Here is a 25,773-nt window from a genome sequence, read left to right on the forward strand (position 1 = left end):
TAGTGCTTTCTAATTTTTACTCATCACCTAATTCGAGTTTTACTTTTTAGAAAAAAAAAACGTTCGTAAAAAGACAAAAAAAGATAAAGAAAAAAAGACAAACACAAATTTTCGCACAATTACATTGATGAGGGAAAATTCGGAGGTGAATTTGATAAGTGCAAGAGGAAAATTTCTAGTTGAGGATTTCAGGAAAACTTCGGAGAAATTCAAAACCGTCATCAATGATGGATATAGCATTGAAAATGTAATTTATGAGAAGAAACGTGGAGATTTATTATTATGTCAGTTTTTCACGAACTGCTACATTCCTATGCATCCTGACGTTGTCAAGAAATAGCTAATAAAAAGTATTCTCTAAGTAAAATTTCTCATCGGCTTACGTCAGAACATACGCTCAAAAAGAATCTCCGCAATTCTGGAAGATGTGCGCTCGCGTCAGAAATAAAATGCTGAAGGAAAAGCATTGGGACTGTTTCTCGGGGGAAATTTTCAAACATTTAGTTAGTTTTTAGTGTAGAAATGAACTTTTCACGGAAACAATCAATAATTCAGATAAACAAATAGAAATGTTAGAGAAATCAAATAGATTTGCCTTAAAAATGTGCTAAAAAGAATGAAATGCATGAAATTTTGAATGATTTTACAAAAGGAGAGGAAGAAAGAAAAGAAAAGAAAGGAAGAGGAGTGGTCCAGGACAGCCTGGGACAAACATTCAAAGAAATAAGTGCTTCGGAAAATTCTGGAAAGTTCAGCTCAATTCCAATTTCGACAGATGAATCGCATCCGTTAAGAGTACAAAGGAAAAAAGAAAACCAGATGGAACATTTTGAAGAAAAAGGAGATGGAAAATTCTCTAAAGGTGCTTTACCGGTTGGAAGTTATCCCAGAGTTTAATAGATTATCGGAGCGCTTCCTGATTTTCTCTGGATCATCTCCTCTCGAAATCTACAATGCCAGCTGCAGTATGTACATACTGTGCACTCGATTACTGTAACTCAAGATGTGCCCTCTTCTTCCACAAAAAAAAATATTTTTACGGGATTTGAAACATCGACTATTTGAAAAGTTCAGTTTCAAGGATCAATCGGTCATCCGAAGTGGCGAATATTCAAAAAATCTGGTAAATGGAGCTACGCTTAGCACTTTTTACTTCGAAGTATATGGAAATTGAATTATCCGACCTGTCGACTAGCTCAAGAATATAAAATTGGGCACTTCATCGTATACCCTCTTACGAATCCTGAAAATCAATCCGGTCGAGTCAAAATATGCATTCGGAACTAGTAGTAACTAACCTTATTTAACTTATTTTATTAACTTCATTATTTATTAACTTGTTAACTTTATTTACTAAAATGTATGAGTAAATATAGGACAACAAAGAAGGTAAAATTCAAGAATAAATCAATCATTTTAGAGTGATTCGAAATTTTAAAAAATTAAAATTTGACCATTGGAAAATGACAGAAACTCAAGGGATTCGGTTATCCATAAAATACTGTAAAGCGAATCCTTAAAAATTAAAACCTGAGTGTCCGAAGAAAAATCTTATGGATGTTATCTGATAGTTTATAATATCAATACTGTAGATAGTCGAAATCCCAAACAACTCAGCACTTCCCGGCGAATCGGCGAGGAAGACTGAGAACGGAGAAAGAATGCACTAATGACTGCTCCGAGGAGGCAAAAGATCACATAGAAAGATGTCCGCAATCACAGAATAATCAATAAATATCATATATATATATATCACTTTTCAAGAATTTTTTCTAGGAAATGTAGTAATTTCGGCCGAGAAGCCACAATTTCCATGGCGAACATGAGGTGAATTCGAAACTAGGGAGTCACCCATTCACAGCATAGAAGGCGTATGTTTACTTTAAAAGAAGAATTACCAGTTGTCGTCATCGAGTAAAGCAACCGAGGAGCAAACCGAGGAAGAAAAAAACGAGGAGAAAAATCCTGAAATTGCAACTTTTAAGCACTGCTCTAAGAGATGGCCGACAGAGCCGAATGAGATACGAGGCCGATGGCGGAGTCGGTGATGGGGAAAAACCGGAAGAATAATGGTTGGATCCATAGATTTAAGGCACAGATTTCACGGGTAAACATACATTTTCCACACAGTAAGTCGGATCCGCCCGCGGAAAACTATTAGATCAATCCGCATTCAGAATGTGGAAAAACAGAATACAATTTTCTCTCTTCAAGGATTTCTTTACTACGTTAAGCACTCTTGAAAAGAAAAAGAATAATTCCTCTGAAAATTGGATAGCTCGACTGAAAAAATAATGAGGTAGAGCCTTATTTTTTTCAAATCAAAATCAAAAAATGAGTAGATAATTTTATTTCCATACAGGAATGAAAAAAGCTTGTTAGTCAATGTGTTACAGCAGTGGAACGTTCAGAAAAAGGTGAGGACAGGAGGAAAATCTAGCTGTTCCCCGCATCTGACGCTTCAAACACCAACAATTTGCTGCCCGTCCAAGTAACTAATTTAGATTCGTGAGCAGCAGCTAGTCTAAGCGAATTATCGGGCACAAAATTTCCATAAATTATATGGATTATTTTTGAAATAATAAGCTATAGCTAGCCTTTAAATGATATTAAGTCCTTTATTGTGAACAGATGTGTTAAAACAGAGAGAAAATGGGGACATAGGGATGAGATTTTAGAAAAGAAAAAGAAAAAGTCATGAATGATATTGTGAGCATGAAGGTATTGTTGTAAAAGTCCACGAAAGCCTTTCTGATAGAGAAGACTTACAGAACCCGTCGCATCGGTGGTTCAGTGGTAGAATGCTCGCCTGCCACGCGGGCGGCCCGGGTTCGATTCCCGGCCGATGCAAGTTTTGCATTCCCCATTTGCCTTCCTTATTCCTTCGTGAGCAATTATTGCAGTTGTATTTTGAACCTTTCCGCTTAGGTTTAGTCAATAATTTGCAGGATCCAAACTTAAGGACAATTTTTTTTGTTTGGAGCACAACCAAAGATTTTCCTGATTGGAAATTTTCGTGCAATAATCATTTGCAATTAAAAATCCAAGCAAGGAAAACAGTGTCGAAGTCTAGGATAAGGAAATGACTTTGCGGATAAAGAAGATGTAGAGAAAGTCCAGAATGACCGAATGAACGCCTGCGATTTCCAGTAAGTCAACAAATAACCCAAAGTAAATAATAACATAGAAGCGTTCAACGAAAAAACAACAACAACAACTACATAGCAAAACAACTACTAAATAAAACAAAAAGAACCAAAAAGGGAAAAAGCGTGGATAAAACTTACCCGTTAATTTAATTTCATGCTTCTATTCAACACATCTATCTGTCTAACAAAAATTCCAATTCCTGGGGAAAAAAAACAAAAGAAAAGATTATTTAAAAATGTTGAGATGACAATTTTTCTTATTGGAAGACAAATGACGGGGAAAACTTACCAAATTACCTTGAATTCTATTTACATTGAATTACCAGCCGAATGACCAATTCGACTGTGACCACCTTGTAAACAACGTGACGTGCACGAAAAAAAAATAAACAAAAAAAACAAAAAAAAAAAACTCCTCTCAAACTCACAGCGCGCATCTTTGCAGATGACCACTGTGGGGCTTCGTTTTGATGGTTACGCGTCAGTTTTGATTCCAGAACACGTGGCCACACACCGTTAACATCTGTAATGTATGTAATATACGGTAGTACATTATGCGATTACGGTACGCGTCTCAGTTACGGTAACGTATATGTGAAGTTTTGAAGTCAGTAATATGCCGGGGAAAAAAAGCCACGAAAAATATGAAATTATGTGAAAAACGTCATTTTAAACATCGATAGAGAGTTAACGGTCGATAGAAATTCGGGAAAAAAGTGGCTCTAATCCAGACAGTAGACAGAACTCGATTCTCGGATAATTCACAAGTTCCACAGCGGAGAGAGCACCCGTTCACATGAACGAAGAAGTTTACGGACCGGATTTAATTAGCACATGCTCGTAGCGTAACCCTGAAATAGTGTCGTGGTTTCCTGAAACCGAAACCGCATCCAGAAATTTAATACGATAGATCCCACTTATTCGTATTCGTGTGTACCACTATTACATAGGCCATTGTGGGATTATTGTGCAAACAACGAACATAGCAGGAAATTTGGAAATTTGAGATATTGGATAATTGTGAGCGAATACATCGAAAAGGATGTTAGTGAGTTCGGGACAATTAATCTCAATCTCCTTGATCTACTTCATCATTTTATTCTATTCGGTTTATTTGAACCACAGAACTTTTATGAATCAATAAAAAATATCCTATAATATTATAATTCTGTAATATAAAAAGTTTCTTTTAATATATTTTACGCACAACTTTTACACTACAAATAAAATAAATAACTTTAAGATCCAGAGACTAAAAAAATTGATAAACGATTCTATGACGAAGGCAATAAATCCAGAAAGAATATTAGCAGTGAATTGAAAAAAAAATAAAGTACAAGGGAGGTGCGTTTCCTCTTGAGCGTAATATACATGAAAAAAAAGAAGGAAAAGAAAAAAAAAGAAGAAAAGAAATTCCGAAAGGAAAAGAGAAGGGTAAAAGAATTAGCAAAAGATCATATTTAAAAAATTGTTTGAGATTTCTTTCAGCTTATTATTCTCGACCGCTTATGTCATCATCAACTTTAAAAGAGAAGCTCTATACTGGGAAAAAAAAGCAGGAAGCCATAAATGCGTCAAGGATGACGTGCTTAGGAGGGTTTTCTTGATGAAGTCACAGAATCCCTACGGGTTTTTGCACAACTGTTGTCATAGAGAACGCTGCAAACACGTTTAAACAAGTCTGTATATAGCGTCAAAGATCGCTAAGCGCTGAGCGGTGAAAGAAAAAAGTGTAAACAGACCGCGGATGCGCATAACATTCGCAAGAAACTGCGGCACCTAGGTGTACAGAAATTCGGTTACGAGTTCGGATATTGCTGATTAGTCATGGTTCGGAGATCAATAAAAGCATCACCCCACGAATCTGAGGTGGTACGGATTTCAGGTGGAGTATTCGTATACGGGATCGTAGATAATGGAGAGGGAGGTGATTCCGTCTATTTCTTCCTAACTCCCGTAAAAAACCGCCCGGAAGACACGGCTTCGAGTGTTCCGGCGCGCTATTTTCCACAACGAGTTCGATTGGAGCGCGCCAGCTTTGTGCACGCGCCGCATCTTCTGAACCTTTTTTTACGGCAATTAGGAAGAAATGGATGAATCAGTTCCTCTCTATAATCTACTATCCCTTATAAGAATATTTCACCTGAAATCTGCACCATCTCAGATTCGTAGGGTGATGCCTTTAGGTACTTAAGCACGTTTCAACGCTGAGGGTTCATCGGATCTCTTAGGTGAAAAGGTGAGCTAGATAATGAGGAGCAGAATTCGTTCTAAATTCATGCCACCAAAATAAAAAAAGAAATAAAATAAAAAATCGTAGATAAAAAGTACTGTAGTTGCCCATTGGAGTACTGCATTTTGAGGTACCGTAAATCTCTCTAGAAAAAGAGCATGATCCTTTGCAATCTCTTTGATATGTACGTCTAGAGGATCAGAAAGGAAAGGAAAAAAAAGACCAGAGGTAGAGAGGCGAGGAAAGAAGTAAAAAGACCGAAGGAAGATGAAAAGCAAATCTTTCTTGTTTTTTTTTTAACAACATGGACTTATTCATACTGCTCAGGATAAAAACTGCTCAGGCTTTTTTCGGCTAAAAAGGTCTTCGGTCGAAATAAATAATTTTAGGTAGTCCTGAGAAATGCCGAGGAGACGATAGCCAATTTCCTTATCAATAGAAAATAGCTAGGAAAATCCGGACAACCCCGTCATTATACAGTTTTAAGTTGGTTCGCAGAAGATTTCTTCTGCTGTACGATCATACTAAGAACAACACTAGACGGTAAGCGTTGCATTTGCATCAAATGCACGTAGAGCTCAAGGTGCAACACGCTGTGCTTGTTATCATCTGATTTTTCCTAATTTTTCCTAATAATTAATTTCTCCTCCTACCGTAACCTATCAATACTTTTTCCGCATTTCGTGGAGAGACCACAAAAGCAGTCAAACTTCAGCTATATAACGGACATGTTAGCTAAATACACCACCAAGATATACATAGGTCCCATTCATTGTAAAAATTAATCTCTTCTCAGCTGCTTCAAAAAATTAAGAAAAACAACAGTAATTAAGAAAAAAACACCATGAATAAAAAAGTTTACTCATAGCATCATCCGGAAGTGCAGTTGATAAGAGGTCCCACTGAGAGTGGGGACGATCGCCTGGATGGCTCGAAACCTATCCAGAGCCAATTGAGCCTTCCATTCTTGCGGGATCTAGTAGCAGAGCGGTCTGGGTGGAGAAAAGCACTGATTTGATACATCGGCTAGCTTCGCTAGTGATTTAATGGGCTGGACACGTGTTCGTAAACCATAAACGATTCTGGATTGGAAAAGTGAACGCGATGGCGAATCCCAGGCGAATTGATTAACGCCAGGAAATCCACCCATTATCCTTTTACGCTTTTTTTTTCAAATATCAGCATCCAGACCGTTATTATTGTGCAGTAACGTGGTCTTAGAAAAATCAAGGATGGAGTGTTTTAAAATTTTTCGTCATAATTCGACTGTTTGGCTACTTATTACATAATCGAGTAAGTAATACATAAATACACGAACTTACATAAATCCAAAAAGCTTAAGGTCCCATGTATGCGAAGACCTCTCACGTAAGGTTAGTATAATCTCAGGAAAATTTCCAAAAAAGTGGACAGCTTCACTTACTTTTTTTTTACTTTTTTTCACTTCACACTTTTTAGCCCTGGAGATCAAATTCTAACTCAAACAAGTACTCTCTAATCTATCGTATTATGAGGTATCGACGAAAAATTGTCGACGAAAAATTGTCGACGAAAAATTGTCGACGAAAAATTGTCGACGAAAAAAAAATCAATTTTCCCTTCCAAGGTTTAAACTAATCCTTGCTTTCCATCGTCAAACAAGCGTAAATTTTGGATAATTCTAGATTTTTCTAGAATTTTCTACTTCCTAGGCTGGTTACTCTTGTCACCGTTCCAGAAAATTTGCACCATCGACGAGAGGACTGCCAACATGATAGCTCTCATCCGGAAAACACCGGTGATGCATTATGATCGATTATCGAAGCCGGGATAATGGATGGATCATATGTTCATCACAAATAAGAGGGGATAATTTGCAGAAAATGATCGTCAGCTCAGAAAAACAGCAGCACTGGAGCCTCTTCGAAGAATTTTCAAAGGATATTCAGTGGATACGGTATTTTCAAAGAATGTCCAAACATGTTCTCAGAGAAATAATAAGCGGATGAGGAATCCAGATGAGGAATGCGTGGAGGAATCCTGCGTGAAAGAAGAAAAAATGAAATTTTAAGTGTGGCTAGCCAAATTTTAGGATTCTTCCGTCTTCTTTAATAAAAAAAAAGCACTAAAGTGCCCGAATAGGAACTACATATACGAAAGTCAATTATGCGCTGAAAAGGAAAGGACGGAAGCAATCCAGAGTTTTTAGAGTTTCTTCATTTTTCTGTTTATGACGAAAAAAAAAATTATAAACTCGCTCCTAAACAACCTAACCGATAGGATTCCTTACTACGAAGTCATCACAAAAATTTAACATTAAATACTGTATTTTTAGAATCTCAGCATTCGAATATTCAAGACTCATTCGATGACCTGTAATTCGAACCACCGCGAACCTCAAATAATCACCCTAAAGCATCAATCGACTCTTAGGCTGCACGAAAAAAAAATGTAACCAGTAAGAGAAAAAATATAACGGGGATTATTCGAAAATCGCCTTAAAAATGGACCTGACCATTGAATTAAAAGGTAAAACCAGCACAGTTCCAAATTTTTCAAAGATTTTTCATAAAATAGAAAATAAAATAATAAACAGATAACTAGAAAACCATAGATAACCAGAAAATAAAAGAAAAAATAAATAAACAAATAGATAAGAGAGTCTTTGAATGCTAAGCTTCAAATTTGAAAGTGAAAGTACATGGAGCGAGAAGAAATTAGGTGAAATGAATAAAGTAAGTGAAAAAAGGGAATAAAATAATGAAAAGAAAAGAAAGAACGGATTTGGATAGAGTGTTGATTATATTATCCGGAACCAATCGACCAATAATGTCTTGAATCGACTTTTCAGAAACTGGTAGTTTATAAGAAGTCGTAAAATAAATAAATAGTGAATAAATAGTGGCTGAAGTGTTATTAACGAGTATGAATGTGGTAAAGTTAGATTCCCTTGTAGTCCAGAAAAATTCAGAAGAGAAAAAAGCATCCTCACATACCCTTGTGTGATCCGATCTTCCAACGATGCAACCTACTACGCGATAGAACACGGGCAACTCACATGTCCGGTTCAGTGTTGGCAGTCCAAGCAATTTAACGCAAATAAGCTGCCCCTTTCCTACAATCGTAGACCTATTGCAGATTGTCTTCGTTTTACTGCCCGTAATATGTTGCATCGTTGGGGCGACTGGATCACATAAGCCTTTTCTATGCGCCTGCTTTTGGACTACTAAGAAGAATTAAACGTGATCAGGCTCATGATTTTGGGCCACGTCCCTACCTCTACCTATTGAACGTGGAAAACTTTGTTAGTTTTATTACAAACTAATATTTTATTATTCTTTTTTGTTCATGGAGGTAGATCATAACGCTAAACATCCTATTGTAGTAAAGCCTATTTGTTTTCTCTTTAAAGTTTCCCTTTTTTTCTCTCAATACACTATTCGTGCCCAAACAACAGGGGAAATTGTTAACGTCATTAAGTAGGTACTCTACTCACTATTATATTAGGATGAATTAAATGTAATTGGAAACAATATTATCTTTTTTTCTTAAATGTTGTAGTGCATTTGTGCCCTGTTTTTACAAATTAATCCTATAAACCAAAGTGTTTAGTCTGATTAAATTACATAGCGCAGATAATTTCCAGTATATTAATTGATAGCACCAAAACAGGGAGCAATATCAGAATTTAGCACAGTTCTGGATGATTTGCCCAGAAAAGAAGAGATCAAAGGCCTAAAAAAATTTTCAGCTAGAAAAAAAAAAACAAAATAGAATCGTAAAAGAAAAAAAAAACAATAAAGGATTTGCAACAATTCAAAGTCAATCAAAGAGTGGAGCCGAAAAAAAACAACAAGAATCCATGGGATCAGGTTCAGGTTACGCCGGCTCCTTTCCGCCCGGCGGCATCGAGCCATCGTCGATCGTGTTCGTCCAGAAAAAAATCTGAGCGTTCACCTAAAGCTGCTCGGCGGCGGCACCTTAGAGTCACGCCAGAGTAGTAAGGATCTCCTCAGCCGCCCCAGGAGATGTGGATGTGGATGTGGATGTGATGTGAAGAAGAAAACGAAACGAATCCCGCAAATGATGCAGACGATGCGACACCGCGGATGGCAGGTGGTTGTGTAAATGACAGCTGTTGATAGCGCAACGCAACACTCAATCGATGTGTTACATGGATATACGGGAAGAATGTATGATATGATAGTTTAATAGAATAATAGAACAGATTAAGAGCAGAAAGAAATAAATTTTCAGAAGAATTGAATTCACTGGAAGAGAAGACTAGAATTCAGAATATTTTCTCTTCCGCGTCGCCTCTACCCTTAGGCGAAACAAAAGGAGTGGATATACGGAAAATTCACGTATATAGTAAAGTAAGCAAGCGTATCTGTATGCGTATATAGTAAGTATATAGTAAATATAATAATATAATATAATAAGTAAATATTAATAAGTTAAGTAAATAATATAATATAGAAAGTAAATAATTAGATAATATGTATTACCCATTAATAATAAATATATTCTATAAAAATATGTATGTATATGTAAAATCCATAAAGTGTTGACTTATAATCTTTAATGAAAATTGCAGTGAGCTCTGTCCCATTCGTGTGCTTTTTTTGTGGTGCAACCGTAGTCGTTTTTGAATAAACAAGTAAATAAATAGGTAAATAAACAACTATACGAGTATCTCTACATATGTATGTATATGGCTTTTATGGCTCTTACGAGTGTTTTTGTTTGTGGTGTACTCGTAGTCTTTCTCAAATAAACAAATAAATAAATAAATAGACAAATTAATAAATATGCGTGTATGTCTACATATAAGACCCTTCTGTGTGCTTTTTCTTTGAAGCATCTGTAGTCGTTCCCAAATAAATACGTAAATAAACTAGTAAATAAATAAACATAAGTGTACCTCTACGTAGATGACCTTTCCGTGTGCTTTCTTTTGTAGCACACATGTAGTCGTTTTCAAATAAGTAAATTAAAAAAAAATAAAAAATATACGTGTATGTCCATGTACATACATATAAGGCCCTTCTGTGTGCTTTTTTTTCTGACGATGCACTAGCGGACGTTTTCGAAGAAATGGGTAAATAAATAGACAAACAGATAAATATACATGTATATCTGCACATATGACCCTTCCGTCTGCTTTTTCTCTGGAGCATCCGCAGTCGTTCTCAAATAAATAAGCAAATAAAATGGTAAATAAATAAACATAAGTGAATCTCTGCATAGATGACATGTAGTCGTTTTCAAATGGATAAATAAATAAATAAACAAATAAATATACGTGTATGTCTACATATAAAGTCCTTCTGTGTACTTTTTTTCTTATGATGCACTCGCGGAAGTTTTCAAATAAATAGGTAAATAAATAGGAGAATAAATAAATATATGTATACGTCTACATATATATGGATATACTATACGTATTTGTGTATTCGTATTCGAATAGTATTCGAGTATTTGTACATATGTCGTCCATGCGGATATTCATTATCAGCGTGTTAGGAGGTAGTTAGTGTAATCAAGTATGTGGTATGTTTATCGGCTTGTAATCAGTGGAGCTGAAATAATTACTCGAGTTCGGGAGCGGTTATTAGTCGGTGAGGAAATGAAACGATATGGTTTGTGGTTAGCCATAACGTCGAGGGTCCCATGGCAAATAAATCAAAAAATGAAGCAGCTGAAATTGAATTCTACACTGAAACGGCATATATATGTTTGTTAGAGAATAAAGGAAAAAAAAAATATTTGCCGTTAATGAACCTCTTTAGGATGCGCCTACGCATTCGTGATCTGTTTAGAATCTCATTTGAAATTTAACTACCCTTACAGGACATGCGGAACATGAGCGGTTGAGGATAGCTGACATATTGAGTTAACGTTTTTTTCGTCCTCGGAGGCAAGTCTCATATTAGTGTCATCAATCCCGAAAGGATATAAAAAGGCTTAGTTGGCACTAGAACGGTATTGAACCCATCCACAGACGCACTGGCAGCCGAACCTCTTCGACCGACAGCGCTATCTACAACCACCCATTTTTTTATATCGTAATATCGAATTTTTGTCATTTTCCGAAAAGTTCTTCCGCCAGGAAGCGTTTTTCTTTGTCAACTGATCCTAAAAAAATCCTCTTAATTCTAATAATATGCTGCAATAATAATGTAATATTTCCGTCGTAATTGTTTACGAGTTAAAATTTATAGTGGGATATTATTTTAAAAAAAAAGAAACAGTATAAAAATTCACTCATAATTGCAGTGCGATTTGCTATTTTTCAAGAAGAACCTGTATCCATTTTTCAAAATCAGAGCTCCGGAAAAAAACAAGCTAGTTATTTTTTCCTTTTTTATAACTGTTCTTTTTTTCTATAATTTTTCAAGGGACTGATGCTTTGTAATTCTTTATGGTTCGTAAAATTTCGATATAACTCATATTTTCCATAACTCTGCATCAATAGTGCTGTTGATCAACTATAAATAATAAACAAGTAAACAAAAAGGAATTAATAGTTGAGGATTTTACAATAAAGTCAAGGATGGTAAATCACGAAGGGTAAGGAAAGAAACAGAAGCAGCGGGAAAAAAAAAGAAACCAGGAACATTTTAAGGAAAAGGAGGGAACAGAGTATAGTTAAAGTAAAGTTAAAGGATAAAGTTTCTGGCGTTAATCAATCCTCTTGGGATGCGCCCCCACGTTCACTTCAATTCAGAATCGTTTGAGGTTTACGAACGTGTATCTGGCCTATACAATGACTTGCGGTGGCTAGCCGATGTGTCAAGTCAGTGCTTTTATCCTCCCAGACAAGTCTGGTACCAATTTATCGACCCCGGAGGGATGAAAGGCTTGGTGAGCACTAGGGCGGATTCGAACCTCCGATCGATCGTGCAGGAAGCGGAACCTCTAACCGCTACACTACACCCGCCCCACAGAGTATAGTAGTAAACAAAAAGTGAAGGGAAAGCAATTAAATTTAGAGTTTTTTTCGAGTGAACAAATAAATAGATAATTAGGTTTTAATAGCCATATAATAACACTACACAATTACCTATAACATCGTTTGCATCCATAATTGATGAAATAAGGGAAAAAAAAAGAAAAAATTCCGCGAACAATGATTTTATAATAGGCCAGTGCCGTGAGTATTAAAAATCTCTTGCTATTTTAATTTGCGGAGCCCTTCTGGAAACTCTTCTGGAAATCTACAGCAGTGGATGAAATGGCAACGGTTAGGTGTGCCTAGTTGAAGTTCACAAAATATTTAAAATCATCGACAATCGATTTTTTTTTTTGAAATTATTTTATTTTTAGTATCATCTTGAGGAAGCACGTAATTAATTTTCCAAACAGTTGCTCCAGAAGGAATCAACGAAGACGCGACACAAAAGTGCAAATTCGCCTCGGCTGCACCTGCAACGATGACGTCAACGGGGTCCGTAGTCACATAAATCCCGACGGTACTCAATAAAATGACGTTGAAATGGGCAGCAAATCTTTTGAAGAGAAAAAAAAACTCTAGACGTATCTCTCCAGAGATCGAGCCTCTGGAGAGGAGATGCGTGCAGGAGCAAATTTTGGATAACGACCGAAAAAAATACGCCATTAAAAGGATAAAAAGTCACTGGCGTCACAATCCACTCGGGATGCGCCAATGCGTTTTACTGGAATTCGTAATCGTTGAGGTTTTGGAACGCGAGTTCGCCTATAGAATGACTTGCGGGGGGCAGCCGATAGGGTCAAGACAGTAAAACGTGTTTTTATCCTCCCAGACAAGTCTGTTGCCAATTTATCGCTCCCGGAGGTATGAAAGGCATGGTTTACACCGGGGCGGTTTCGAACCCTTGACCGTGTGGCTCGACCTCGGACCTCTAACCGACTGCGCCAGATCCGCCCTAAATATACCATTTTGTCTCAAAGTTCAAGAGAATGAGCCTAGTTTAAACTTAGTTTCAATATTTTCATTTTTTAAAACTTTTTTTGCAATTTTTTTTCAAAAAAATAAATTGTTACTGAATTGGACTATCGATAAATTGTTACTATATTTTCTTAAAAAAAAAGGTTTGGGACCTACAAAACGTATTCCACAATCCCGCAGTATAAGACACTACCTCTATAACTTTTGGAAATGAACAATGAAAGGGACAGACAAATACGTGAAAAAAAATGTTAAACACTTCAAATCCACCAAAAAAAAGTGAACAAATGGAGTTTCTGTGGCAGTGGCACAAGGGAATTCTGGAAAAAAAGAGGGCGATTAGTGAAAATGAGGTGCTGCTGAAAGAATTGTTGCGAACAGCGAAGCACGAGGTGATTAGAAAGTGTGTCTTAGAGCGTGTTCACACGTCCGTAAATAATCACCGACCAAAAAAAAAGAAGTGTCCCGAAAAAAAATTCCAGAAAACAAAACGAAGTGATCGAAAAAAAACAATGGATAATGAAGATTCTAAAAATTAAAAAAAGGAAATAATCATTAGGTAAATTGTTCAATAACCATTAGTTAAATTTTTCCACCTTTCTATCTACATTTTCTTTCTTTTCCTTTTTCCATTTTCTTCTTTCTTTTCATGGGAGAGAAAATGTAGATAGAAAGGTGGAAAAATTTACCTAATGGTAATATAGTTCATATAAAACAGATGTTAGCTAAGCTAAACTACGGATACATCAATCAATAAAATTCAGGAAATTCATCTTAAGGATTTTAAAGGGATACTAAAGAAGAACGGAGAGTGGAGCCGAAAACGATGACAAATAATTAGCTTAGCTATGTCTGAGAGTTTCCCCGAAAAAAAAATCTGGAAAAGTGGTGAGATGGATCTGATCAAGGAAATGAGAGAAAGAGTAGAGGAAATATACGGAAAAATTTAATTTTTCCAGAGAAGTTAAGCAAAATGAAAGTGAAGAAAATCTCGGGGAAAAAAAAACTCTGTATAGATGTGACTAATGGAACGAGAAGCCAAAAATGGCTCTACTGTCGAGGAATGTCGTGGACAATCAACGTCATTAAAAGAGGATCCTGACATTTGATGATAAACGATATTCCGAGGATTGACACATGCTAATAACCTCGTTAATTCTAATGCATAGTTGAAAGGAGAAGGACAGTTGCGAAGCATTGCACGAGTCTGCAGCGATTCCCTCGTTCCTCCGTCCACGCGTCGCCACCCGTTGCTGGCTGAAAATTCGGGGACGCTGAGCGCTAGCATGCGTGGACCAAGGGAAATTTCCCCGAAAAATTCATCAGCACAAAAAAAAATTCGCCTCAACTATCGCCGCATTCTACCGCCTATGAGGCGGCCAGTCCACTAGCGATGTCCTGTAAGGACGGATCCGGCCTCGGGCCGACCGACCGGCACTCGTCTCGTATCCATCCGTCTTCGAATCACAATCCTCCTCCTGCTCCTCAATGACTCAATGAAACACGATATTCCACAGCTTTAGCTGTTGTTTCATCATCAGTAAATCGGGTCATACGAGAACGAGAGCGGAAGAGAGAGAGTTTGTCGCCTCCCTAAAACCAACTATCGATTCCACTGGCATCGAATACGCGTCCGAGTAAAACTAGCGTACAATCACTGCCACTCACTCATCCATTATTCGTAGTTTTGGGGGAATGGTCCGGAGGAAAAAACAAAGGAGAACATCTGCTGATCGCTTCGTCTGGATACATCTGATGGGAATAAATCCCGGCGGCCGGATGCAAAAAACCAATTTAGCGGGTTTCCTGACATATGCGCATAGTTCATAAAATAATAACAAAACTCCAGAAAAAAACCAGACCTCGGTAATTCAGATACGATAATCAAGAATCAAAATCAGATAATCAAGAAGTAACTAGTAACAGTGGAAGTAAACTATCTTTAAAAAATAGGGAAATTATTTAAATTATCTTCTATTGCCAGTGGCTAACCGTTTAAGTATTCGTATTTGTCGAAAAAAAACTATTTCAAAAGCTATCAAGTGACCGAAAAGGTCCTAAATGCTTGGATTTCTTCTAGTTTGTGCTCCATGCACAAAAAAAACATTATAGAAATAAATAGAAATAGAAACAATATGCTTTAGCGCATTTTTCTTTTCTTCTCACACAAAAAAATAACTATTTAAATAGATTAATATAAAAACAACATTTTTTAGTAACTAATTTTCTATTTTCTTTTCTTCTCACCAATTTAAACGAGCGAATTTCTTCTGAGACGTTGAGTCTGAGCTGAGTTACGGTTCAGAAAATTAGTTCACTCTGGAATGGTTCTACAGTAGTACAACATCGACATAAAAATTTAATATTAATTTAATTTAATTTTTTAAAATTTAACTGAAAGTGCTACGATGGAAGTTGCGGATCACCCGACTGGATATTTAGTTTCCAGAAATGTTGCCGTATTTTGTAGCAAAAAATCAATGGAAAACTTTTCAAATTTATATTCTTTTCATACAAAAAAAAATTGCACCTAATACCGAATTTTTCTCGAAAACTCATACCCTCCTCTTATCCAGATTCTATTTACAAATTTCGGTAGTTCTTATGTATTTTGAATAAAAACCCTTTAAGGTTCACGAAATTTATAACTGCTACAAGGGGATCCTTGGAAGGGTGAAAAAGGCGAAATATCTTAAAGAACGATGTAGATTTGTGAAAAAAAATTGCACAAATTTATTAGAGTAATTTCAGGGAATAGAAGGCGTCATTTTGTTGTGATTTAGCCGAAAAAACCACAACTACTTGATAAAGTAAGAAAAAGCACTGAAATTCACAATAAAAGCTAAAAGAAAAAGGAAGCGAGAAAAAATAAGAGAAAAAGTAGTCTGAGAGCTGTCGACGTCCTCTCACCTACTGCTCTTCAACCGCTATTGTCAGAGAGGCATCGCTTCAAAAATTTTTACAAATTATGTAATTTTTGCTCATCGAACATAGACAGCAACTGTTCCTTGTTGCGTTTCTTGATGTGGATTCGTCTATTTGCGTTCTCTTAACCAAATACATTGACTGAAAAAATTATTACAAGAAAACGAAGCCAACGGAATGAAAGGAAATCCCTCAACGAAGTTCCATTGAATAACGTAAAATCCTAAATTAGAACTGTCGCAAAAAAAATAGGAAGGCTCTTCCTTGCTGCTTTTTCATCCGACGTTTTCTTTTTTTCCAAATAAAGAGATGTCTAAAAATTTGTAAAAGGGGAAGATCTTCTTCTCTTTTAGTCCTTGTAGTGGAAAAATTAAAAAAAAGCTGATTGAAGAGAGAAAGAACTTTTTTCAAATAGTTTGAAGTATGGATAACAGATTTTCCACAAAAGAAGATTTTTTTTTCTCTTTCTTTCGGATTGGCTTCAATTTTACAAATGAAAAACTTTGGATTATTTCAAATGAAAAAAGTTCAACCAACTCTTGAGAGTTATATTAATTTTTTTTCTCTTCTTTCTGTGTTTGTCTACTTTTCCGGGCAAAGCGCTTCTATCTGCAGAAGAAGCTGATCATAGAGCAGTGTCAGAAAAAAAATATTAAAAAAAAATTACATTCAGAGCTGTGGAGATGTGAACTTCATGAAATATTCAATACATTAGTTTTCATCAACTGGATTTAATAATCCTCATCCTGGTTCTGCAAATGAAAAGATAATCAGAAAAATCATGAAGGAGATGGATAATAAAATAAAACAATATATTTTTTCTAAAAAAATCCTCAATACCGAGTGCTCTTTTAAAATTGCAAAAAATAGGCAAAAATAATTGAAAAAATCATAAAGGAGATAGATAATAAAAACACTAGATTTTTTTCAAAAATTCCTCAATACCGAGTGATCCTCTAAAATTGAAACTGGCAAAAAAAAGGCAAAAAAGGGAATTTCAGCAATTATTTCTATATCCTACTTACATTTTCACAATTCCTTAGGATTTTATATCTTACTTCTGGATTTTTCCGGATTGTTTGATTACTGAATCATTCTTATGCAGGAGTCGTAGACGGGACTAATCCCTGCTCATTCCATTCTTTTTGCCGTATTATCTGTATTTATTTCTATTCATCCTTGCCACATCCTTTTTGCGCGCAGGCATTGAGCGTAATAAACAAATAAATAAATAAATAAATAAATAAATAAATAAATAAATAAGTTAGATCTAGACAACACCAAGAACGAAAAAAAGAGCAGAAAACACTAAAAAGTAAAGCAGCTACATAGCTCATGAACACCTAGTTTATATTTCTAACGTTTGTGTAAACTTTAGGACATATGAGAAAACATAAACTCTGGAAAATCGACAGAACACAATCCGTAACGCTGGAAAAGACAGACGAAAAAGGGAGAATTGAAGAAGAATCGGAATAGATCCAAGAAAAAAAAAGAGGCCAACTTCGTCCCGAACATTCGAAGTGCACTAAAGTCGGCAAATAATTGAGTCAGCAGTCAGCATGAGACATTTCTGAGTGGAGCAAGCCAGAAAGTGTCGGATTCTCTGGATTCCGCTTTGCACACGGGGAAGTCAACATTAAAATATGACAAAGTTTCAGGGATTTTCCGTGTCATAAATTTTTACATCGATACATATTTTGTTTCGGAAAAAAGTGACGAGTGAACACGCTTGACATAGACACTGAATTTCCAACTGTCACTATTTTTGATATGTTACAAAGTGACAGGAGGAAGCCGTTCAGGGAACAATAAGGGGGAAATTATCCAATTTCTAGATTTGACCAAATGCGATCGCAAAACTCCGCAAATCCTAAAGGTTTCCAATCCTGAGAGCAAGAAAAAATGGGCTATGCGGCAGATGTGTCGCGTGTCGTAACGTCATTAACAACGGATCTCGTCATAAGGTGTTGTGTGCAAAAAAAAGGGAGGAGGAAGAAGCTGGTGGATGAAATCGTTGCGTCATGTTACGGCACATACGTCGCAGCCGCAGCAGTTGGGGTTGATGAAAGCGCAATCCAGAAAACGCGCAACACAGTAAATTAACCCCAAAGGAGGATGTGTCAATGACAAAAAAATAGAACCCAAACAGAGATAATCTATGGATAGTGAGAAGTGAAGTCCCTTGTAGTCGGGGTCGGTCCCGAAACGTTATTGATAGCCGGGCGAATATCGTCCGGAGAACTATGGAAAAACACCTCGACAAAGCGCAATATAACGACTATTATATGTTCTTATTGAAGGTAAATGCATTCATTCAACTTTATTCTCCGATTCGAAATTGCTTTACTGAACATTCTGGACGAGTGCTTAAAAACATGCTTACGTACGTACGTGAATGTTTTTGATGAAGCCAATAGTTGATGGTGGATGGATGGATGGATGGATGGATGGATGGACGGATGGATGGACGGATGGGACGTGCTTGCATTAGCTTCACAATAAATTCATTCTGCATTACTCAAAAAATAACATAATAGTAAAAAAAAAGTACGAAAATTTGCGCGCGCTAAAACGAACATTTCGTCCCTGACAAAGACATGAGCCAAGCCATAGACGGCGAGAACTGGTCCCCAATATGTAGTAATATAGCTCTCTACGTGCGTGCGTGGACTGACCATATGACAGATGGTGTTCGGGTTCAAGTTACCGTTACAAGTAGTAGCAAATCTGCAAGCTGTCAGATTCCTGACAGTTTTTTTTTCCGTCACGGTTTCGAATTTCGAAGCTCTTTTAAACTGCTCTCTCTCTTTCTCTCTCGTAAAACTTTGGAAAATATTTTGAAGAAAGAAAACCAAAACTTCCAATTTGATATAGCCAAAGTAAAGTGAAAAACAAAATAAAAGCAAGAATTTCATAAAGATCTACTCCAGGAAAAAAAGAAAGGAGGTTTCACAATCTAAAAATTAACATTATTTAAGGGAATACAGATGATTTACAAATGTAAGAGGGAAAAAATCTTTCGAATCTTCTAATTTTTTCCCTTTATTTGTTTTGTGCAAAAAAAAGCAAAAAAATAAATACATGACTGACAAGTGAATAAATAAAAATGCAAAGAAATGGACGTTAAAAAAAACCAAATTCCAAATTTGTGCAGAAAATAGCATCAAAAGCAGAAAAAAATTAATAGAACAACGTTTTTCTTAACAACATTGGAAAAAAAATTGACGATTCTCGTAAACTTCATCATTATGCATGAATAACAAAGTTTAAAATGTGAAATGTCGTCCAGAAAATAGCGCTAATGCAATGGCGGGAAATTCAAATATATATATATATATATATATATATATATATATACGTAAATATTAGTGGATGTTTTGTGTGCTGAAGGGATCAGCAAAATCACTAACGTTAGCAGAGGTAAGATCTTAAAGTAAGAAAGAAGAAAAGAAGTAAGATCTGAGTGAAATCAGTTAATGAACTAATGAAATTTGGGTGAATTTGTTAACGGATGGTCCTAACTGGAAACTAGGGCCTACTAACAGCACCTTAGCTAGATGAGTAGGTCCTGAGCCTAGTTACGACCACAAAATATCACCGGATCCAGAAATATGCAGGGTTTTGTGGCTGTAAGTAAACGGATTATTTTTTTTTATCGAATATAGGAAAGTCAGACCGACAACTAGATCAAAAAAGGGAGAATCCAGCCCAAACAGAGTTCAACTCAGAGGTCATACCTCTCCGAAATAGGCGCGCACTTCAATTCGAACCTCCCAGGCGAGTTTAAGTCCAAATGGTGCAGAATTTGAACAATAAAATTCTGTCGATGTACTTTTTAGTGCGTGGTTGCGAAGGCTGTCATTAGTTGAGCAGAGCAGGAAACGTCAAGTGCATTGGCGCTGCCTCGTCTTTTCACGCTTCCTCTCCCAACGACGACCGTCCCCCCTCTTCCTCACGGGAGATCACACGTCATTTTTAGTCATCCTGCAAAATTGGACGTGTGTGTCGCTCTATAAATATTTTTTTCACAAAACACATTTATTCCGTCTGATCCCTGTCTCATTCACTAGAATTTTACGCGGAATCCGCTTACAAATCCCGATAGTTCAGGGCTACTTTTTTTTTGGGAACGAGACAATCCTGCCGAGATAAATAAATGACACACTGAGCGATCTCAGATAATCACCCGGAGAAAATTATTCGTTCTAAGCAGGAGCTCTTCGGAAGAAAAAAAAAAAGAAACTGAGATGATGATAATATGAAATAAAAAACGATAAGAAATGACATTACATATGTGAAAGTGTATGAGCGTAAATGAATTAATCCCAAAATAATTTCACATAATTTTCCATTAACACATTTTCCGCTAACATCCTCTCTCCTCCTGGATTTTAAAGTTCTTTCCATTTCAAGTAACGGGATAAAGCCGATCAACTGATATTTCACAAAATCATACAAAAAATGAAGGAGAATCTTCCCTCAAGCTACCACATTCTACAGAAAATCCCCTCGAGCCGAAGAAAAAAATCAACGAAAATTCTCCAAGACCAGCCCTTCCAGGAAAACCCTCTGAAAACGATCCTAGTGAATATATAGCTGTTTCTAGCACATCAAAGCTTCTGAGCAGCAATTAAATAGTCTTTTGAATTTTTTTCTCCTCGCAAAAATCCTGGAACAAACATGAATTTCTACAGGAATAGCAGAAATTTCTAAGCAGAAAGAACAAAAGTGTGTTTGATTTTTCAAAACAAATAAAAATAAATTAGAAAAAAAGAGCAAGAAAAAATACCTAAAACACTGAGCAAAAGATATTTGTAGTCACAAAAATTACATGATCACCTTGATCACTTTGACTTTTTTTCTGTCTTAAAATCACATGATCAGAGTTTTTTTCCCCTCGCAAAATTTCTGGAACGAACATGAATTTCTACAGAGCTAGCTGAAATTTCTAAGCAGAAAGAACAAAGGTGTGTTTGATTTTCTAAAATAAATAAAAATAAATTGGAACAAAAAGCGAAAAAATATCCAAAACACTGAGCACAAAATATTTGTAGTCACAAAAATTACATGATCACCTTGATCACCTTCACTTTTTTTCTACCCTAAAATTACATGAAGAAAATCAGATGTATAAAATATATATATATAAATTATATATATACAAGGAGCTATAACTGTACTTTTTCTTCTTCTTTTTTTTCTATATTCTGGAACATCATTTGATGAAATGAAAATGTCTGGATGCGAGTAGAACGAGGAGCGAGTGACTTTTAAAGAAATTCGAATTACGTTGAGAAGAATTCTAACAATAGTTAATTTAGAGATGATTTAGGTAACCATGGCAAAAATGACGAGAAACCGGCGGAAACATTTGCAGTAAATAACAAAGTAACAGTGGAAAAACATATTTGGCGAAGAAATGGACGTAGTAAACATCATTTTCAAGCATATGAAGCATTTTAATTGAATATATTTCCTTAGAAATTAATTCGGAAAAATTAGCTAAGCACTAATTGTTGTGCCTGCACACCTAACCACTTATCTCGGATATATTTGTCCTTTTGAGGATAACTACATACAGTGGGAATGAGACCATAGGCAATTTCCCCCGTTTTACTGTTTCATACCAGTCCGATATTACTAGGTTGATTTGCTGATGGAAATCAGGTGCAATGGTGTTTCGTTGCGGGACCTAACTATTCGTTTAACAAAAAAAACTATTCTAATGCTAGATAGACTGGGAATATATTTCTGCTGGATATGCGTTTATCCGCGAGCGAACTATTATGCATTATTATTTCGTTATTATTTTATTTTATTTTATTATATCCTATTAATCCAGGATCATTTATCCGACAGAGCGTATATATTTATCCTACTGGACAAATAACACTGGATGTATTGAAGTATGTTAAAATATCCTGAATATTCGAATTTTTCGGGGAAAATTTTTCTGTTGCATTCCAAAAAATTCTAAAATTCTATATAATTTCTATATATTCTATTCTATATAATATATACTCCATATAATATTCTTAGGTGAATTGTGGAGCCTTCTGAAGGTGACCTGTGTGATTAGATACGCAAACAAATAAACAAATAAACAAATAAATTGGTAGATAGCGCTCGTGGGATTTATGTTGTCACAGAAAGATCGTGCTCATGAATATGTCTCTATGGAACTTCCAGTTGGGACCTAATGAAAGCTTCGGTAGCCAGAAATATTCGAACCTCGTCGCAGTGAACCTGAGCATAGTAGGGTTTGCTAGAGGGTCTCGAGTATAACGCGATCCGGTTTCGCGGAAACGATTTATGTCGTCGATCCTGAGCAGAACCCACGTGGGTCCTGTACAGCAGGAGCCTCCTTGCCGCTCCTTCTAGGTTTAGGATCACTGGGAATTCTCTGCTTATCCCTGTCTATTCTAGGTAAAATTTAAGGATCAGGGAATCTAAGTGCATCTTTATCGCCCTTCATCTGTCCCGGACCGCGGATCCTTTTCAGCTCTCCATCAGTCAATTAGTATTTCCCTTCTCATGTTCCCTCTACCACCACCACCACCGCCACCAAAAAAAAAACCTTACATCCGAGAGAGCATCGAGCCGTCATGTAACAACTGTTATCTCTCACCAGCAGCAATTAGACGTTCACAACTGACACAAACTGCCACCATCCTTCAAAAATTCTTTTTTGCACTTGGGTGGGTCCCCGGTTAGCAACTTCGCTTAACGATCCATGCGATTTTCCCCTCCATTTTTCCTCTTCGAGATATATCGGCGCCTATTCCATCACTTAGTCCTTTACAAAACTCTAATCCCTTCAATGGTTGGTTAGCCGGTTGTATCCACGGTGGAAAAAAATCTTCATCGTACATGCCAAAAATCTGCTGAGTTCCACATTTCCTATGTAAAAAAAACCACTTGTTTCTGGATGATTAATGCATAAAAAGTGACCGGTGAAGACTTCGTACGCACGCAATTCTTTATGAAAAAAATTGTTCAATTTCAATTCCAAGAAGAAGCGAAGAAGTGGAAAAGAAATATGATTGTGAAGATCTTATATGAATGAACTTATACGCAGTTGTCAACGTTTGGTTTTTTTTTTTCTGGAAATTTAAAAGAACGTGGGGATTTCCACGGCCGAAGCTAATCATCCCAGAAACGAATTTCCCCTCCACTCAATCATAGAAAAATACTTCAGAAATCATGAAAATCCAAGAATAGAGAACATAAGAAGATATATAACTAATGGGTAGTAATAAATTCTTGGAACGAGAAAAAAAAACAGGTCAAGGATAATTGAAAAATGTATTCATTGTACTAATAAGGTTTTTCGTTCTATTTTACGGATACTTATTGCGAAAACCCACTTTTTAAAATAGTCAGCATTCAAAAAAAAAAATGGGAGTAAGAGAGAAAACTACAATGGATGTAATAAAATAAAAAAAAATAAATAGAAGTAGTAGAATTTTTCTGTGTTCTTTTTTCTCCGCTCCTTTATCCTACTCTATTACTATACCTATGACCTTAAACCTTGATAAAGATTCCTTCAAAAAAATAAAATTTAAAGAAAATTGGAATAGTTTTGTTTAAGCGCTGAAATCCAACAATTCACAGCATTTATAATAAAGGTTAAATATTTTCGTTACTATTCCAGGCTAAAATTAATACAATAAATCCAAAATAATGAGTTTTCCCTTTTCCCATCCCACTGACGGAATTCACCATACTTGGACTACTTTGGATACAGGCTGCATTTTTCTCAGTCGAAAGAGAGAAAATTCCCGTAAGTCGCCAGGAAATTTGTTGAACCTAGCGCATGTTGGAATCAAAATAGAAAACTCAATTATTTGAGTAATTCGGATATTTCTAGAGATTAGCCGCAAAAAATTAGGAGGGGGACAACTTAGATATACTTTAAAACCTTACAAATTAACTCATCCTAGTCCTAAATAAATAAACTTCAAAAATTAATAATCATAGGCAGTCTCTAAGTCTAAATATGTCTTTATATACTAAATCGCTCTTATAAACAGTAGAAAAAAGAAAAAAAACGAATAGACCTAATCTTCGAATACTTCGTATTTTTTTCTCGTTCGATACTTCAATGAGAGATCGATGCCTCCTACTTTAGAAGAAAATTGATCGCTTGGAATGCTCAAATATTCGGAAATTCTGGAGTTCATGGAGCATAAAAGACATTGTCAATATAAGGAGCTGAAATCCAGGTTCCAATAAAATTATATGAGGCTTCTATAGCAGAGTTAGTAGGTTGTAAAACCGGAAATTAATCCAAAAATAGAAAAATACTTCATAGACAAAGAAGGATAAAGGAAATCCCTAAAATACGAGTGCTATCAGGAGAAAAAAAAGTATTTCATTCCTGCAGTTTCAATGGTACCCCAATTATTTTCAGGCATCGAAAAATTCCTCGAGATCCTGGTCAAAGGAGCCATGAAAATAAAGGAAATTTTGTCGGAAAGTCAGAAAGATTTAAATAGTTAAGATACTTTTTTAATATAACTAATAATAACACTTAATAATATAATTTGTATACGTAAAATACAAAACACATTTGATTGATTGCAAAAAATCGATACTAAAACAATAAAATAACGAATTTACAAAAATAAAATAAATAATTTACAAAATTACGCGGTAGTAAAACAAAATAGACAAAATTGGAGAAAAACATGTTGCAAGAAAATAAAAAATTAATTCAGAGAGTAGATATTTCTATGCTTAAAGCTAATAAAAAAATCCACTAGTAACATTAATAAAGGAAGTTTAAATTACTAATTCGAACAACAAGATCGAGAGAAGAATTTGGGGAGGTGAAGCGGAAAATCTCCTACTATAAACGGAACCCAAAATGGCACCGAATCCCTGTTCCCGGGAACAATACGCACGACTTTTTGTCGATCTTAACGGCGAAACATTTCAATTTGAATGGGCCGCAGCGCATTATTTACCCATTCCGGCTGCCCACCCAAATGCATCGTTAAACGACCTAATGAAGCGCCCCCCAGTGCAGAGCGGCAGCGGTCGTCGCTGCCTGATTCGGCGACGATGGCCGACGGCGACGATGGACGCCGGCCCGCCAAACACTCACTACACTCATTCGTGAAGCACGCAATGAACGAACAAACAGGAGAAAATCACTCATTCACTCACTGAGTGCACGTAAATTTTGTTTTCGAAGTCGAATTCAGGCGTGTACCGCTCAGAGGAGTAGCAAAAAATTATATGCTTCTTTATTAATTTTAATAATTATCTATTATTATTATTTATTTGTTGTTAACTAATTTTTTCAGCTTCTCTAGACAAGATAGGGTGCGATTCCTAAGAAATATGCTCAAAAATACGAATTAAAGTAAAAAATAAAAAAAGCCACGCCTTTACTGCAAATGTTGCATGGTAGTGAATATTCTCGTATCGCATCACTATATTTGTACAAGAAAAAAATTCCCTAAACTCAAAATCGCTTATTTGTTTTATTCTGAAAAAAATATGTTTATAAAAAGCTCTAATTTTTGTCTTAAAAGACTCGTAGC

At 36.0% G+C, this 25,773-nt stretch overlaps 1 protein-coding gene across 1 annotated transcript in view; it reads right to left on the bottom strand.

The window, feature by feature from the left end:
- Positions 1-25,773, bottom strand: part of RB195_012417 (uncharacterized protein) — a gene marked incomplete at both ends in the record, with an annotated part of 60,417 nt that overhangs the window by 9,738 nt on the left and 24,906 nt on the right. The window contains one exon of the mRNA XM_064194260.1: positions 3,578-3,672. Coding sequence (XP_064051842.1) covers positions 3,578-3,672 — 95 coding nt within the window. The remainder of the gene's footprint in view (positions 1-3,577; positions 3,673-25,773) is intronic.

Source organism: Necator americanus, chromosome III (genome assembly GCF_031761385.1).
Source record: "Necator americanus strain Aroian chromosome III, whole genome shotgun sequence".
Classification (NCBI taxonomy): Eukaryota; Metazoa; Nematoda; class Chromadorea; order Rhabditida; family Ancylostomatidae; genus Necator; species Necator americanus.